The sequence below is a fragment of the Aethalodelphis obliquidens genome, unplaced genomic scaffold, assembly GCF_003676395.1.
Source record: "Aethalodelphis obliquidens isolate GAN/ISIS:26980383/991018 unplaced genomic scaffold, ASM367639v1 scaffold19, whole genome shotgun sequence".
NCBI lineage: Eukaryota > Metazoa > Chordata > Mammalia > Artiodactyla > Delphinidae > Aethalodelphis > Aethalodelphis obliquidens.
This window is the reverse complement of record NW_020837963.1, coordinates 1,141,087-1,143,127: the sequence shown is the minus strand read 5'-3', so window position 1 is coordinate 1,143,127 and position 2,041 is coordinate 1,141,087. Positions and strand designations below refer to the sequence as shown.

At 48.9% G+C, this 2,041-nt stretch overlaps 1 protein-coding gene across 1 annotated transcript; it reads left to right on the top strand.

The window, feature by feature from the left end:
• Positions 1-489: 489 nt before the first annotated feature.
• Positions 490-1,773, top strand: LOC113626880 (Down syndrome critical region protein 3-like). Its single transcript, XM_027118850.1, is given in 3 exon segments — positions 490-837; positions 839-884; positions 1,231-1,773. Coding segments are annotated over 3 exon segments (891 nt in total). The 5' UTR covers positions 490-535.
• The last annotated feature ends 268 nt before the right edge of the window (positions 1,774-2,041 follow it).

Sequence of the window (2,041 nt, the reverse complement as noted above, 5' to 3'; positions counted from 1 at the left end):
AACTAAAGCTCTCAGCAGAGAGATGCTTCAAACCCATGTCGATAATGTTCACTATAAGACCTCAATGCCCTTTCTCAGCATGAAGTTACAGAAGGTGGACCTTTGTCCCTAATCCCATAGAAATGAAATGATGTCTGACAGGGGCCTGGGGGGGGTGCAGTTGTAAGCAATTCTTTTCAGGAAGCCGTCCTCAGCAGAAAATCTCGTTTCTTGTTAATTTAGCAAAGCTACATTTTAACTCACTTTTAAATCAGACGCCCGCATGCTCTACTCATTTCTGGCCCTAGCATACTTTTTAAATCTTTTGATCAAACAATATCTTGCCTAACCTGTTGGTTATTTCCATAGATTAAAGAAGTAGAAATGAAGAGTAAGTAATCAACAGATGACCAGATCTCTTCCTTAGCTTCCCCTTCAGTAATCTGGCAAACAAACTGTGTGATAAAAGTGGTGAACAAGATAGCATCTACGGGGTGCCCTCCTTTCCCTTGGGTCATGTGTGGCCGGAAGTGTTTCCCGAAACGGAGTATTCGAGATGGGGACCGCCCTGGACATTAAGGTTAAAAGAGCGAACAAGGTTTATCACACCAGGGAAATGCTCTCTGGGGTGGTGGTCGTATCTGGGAAGGATTCGGTCCAGCACCAGGGAGTCTACTTGACAGTGGAAGGAGCCGTGAACCTCCAACTCAGCGCCAAGAGTGTGGGTGTGTTTGAAGCATTCTATAATTCTGTTAAACCCATCCAGATTATCAACAGTACCATCGAAATGGAGACACCAGGAAAATTTCCCAGTGGCAAAACAGAAATTCCTTTTGAATTTCCTCTGCACGTGAAGGGTAAGAGTTCTGTATGAGACTTATCACAGCGTGTTTGTCAACATTCAGGTTAAGGTATGAAGAGCTCATTTTGAGATGCCCTGGGGGCCTGAGCTCCAGGACTCTGAGCACTGTCACTAGCATCTCTTCTCTTCCCCATGTGGGGCACAGCTCTGCCCTTGTCCTGGCACCCAGTGCAGTGCTGCCCATGCAGAGAACCCAGCGAGTGAGAGCGAGTTGGGGGCTGACCCACATCTCCCAGGTTGGCCTGTGAAGTCTAGATACCGTCCAGGGGTTTGCAGTCCTGCTGCCTGTGTTTTCTCATCCTCACTACAAAACAGCTGCCATTTTACCCAGAGCTGCTGTGTGACAGGCCTTGGCTTATCACACGTTACCTCGTCGGGTCCTCACTAAGTATACCCTGCGCTGTGACATGAGGCGGTCCCTGCTGGCCAAGGACTTGACTAAGACCTGTGAATTCATCATTCACTCTGCTCCTTAGAAGGGGAAACTGACTCCGAGTCCCGTGGACTTCACTGTCACACCTGAAACCTTACAGAATGTCAAAGAGAGAGCCTTGCTCCCCAAATTTCTCATCAGAGGACATCTCAACTCGACCAGCTGTGTTATCACACACCCACTAATGGGAGAGCTGGTGGTGGAGAGCTCGGAGGCCACCATCAAAAGCATCGAGCTGCAGCTGGTGCACGTGGAGACCTGTGGCTGTGCAGAAGGGTACGCCCGCGATGCCACAGAAATTCAGAACATTCAGATAGCCAATGGGGACGTGTGTCGGGGCCTCTCTGTCCCCATATACATGGTCTTCCCCCAGCTCTTCACCTGTCCGACACTGGAGACCACCAACTTCAAAGTGGAGTTCGAGGTTAACATTGTTGTGCTGCTTCACCCTGAGCACCTCATCACAGAGAACTTCCCGCTGAAGCTCTGCAGGATATAGGCAGGAACAGGTGGAAATGCAGCCGTGCGGACCTACGGAAGCTGAAGCCGGCAGCCCCAAACTTGCTTTCTTGATGGTTTTGTATCAGAAATGAGTCTGACCCTTCTTCCTCATTCCCTCGAGGCCCCTCTAGTCAGAACTTCCCTTTGAAATTCATCAGGATTTCTTCATGGCGTTGGCAAGATTGTTTCCCAGAGAGTAAATTTCCTGTGACTCCTGACTAACCTGCTCCTTTTTTAGGTTCAGAGCACAGTTATAACAGAGTCTG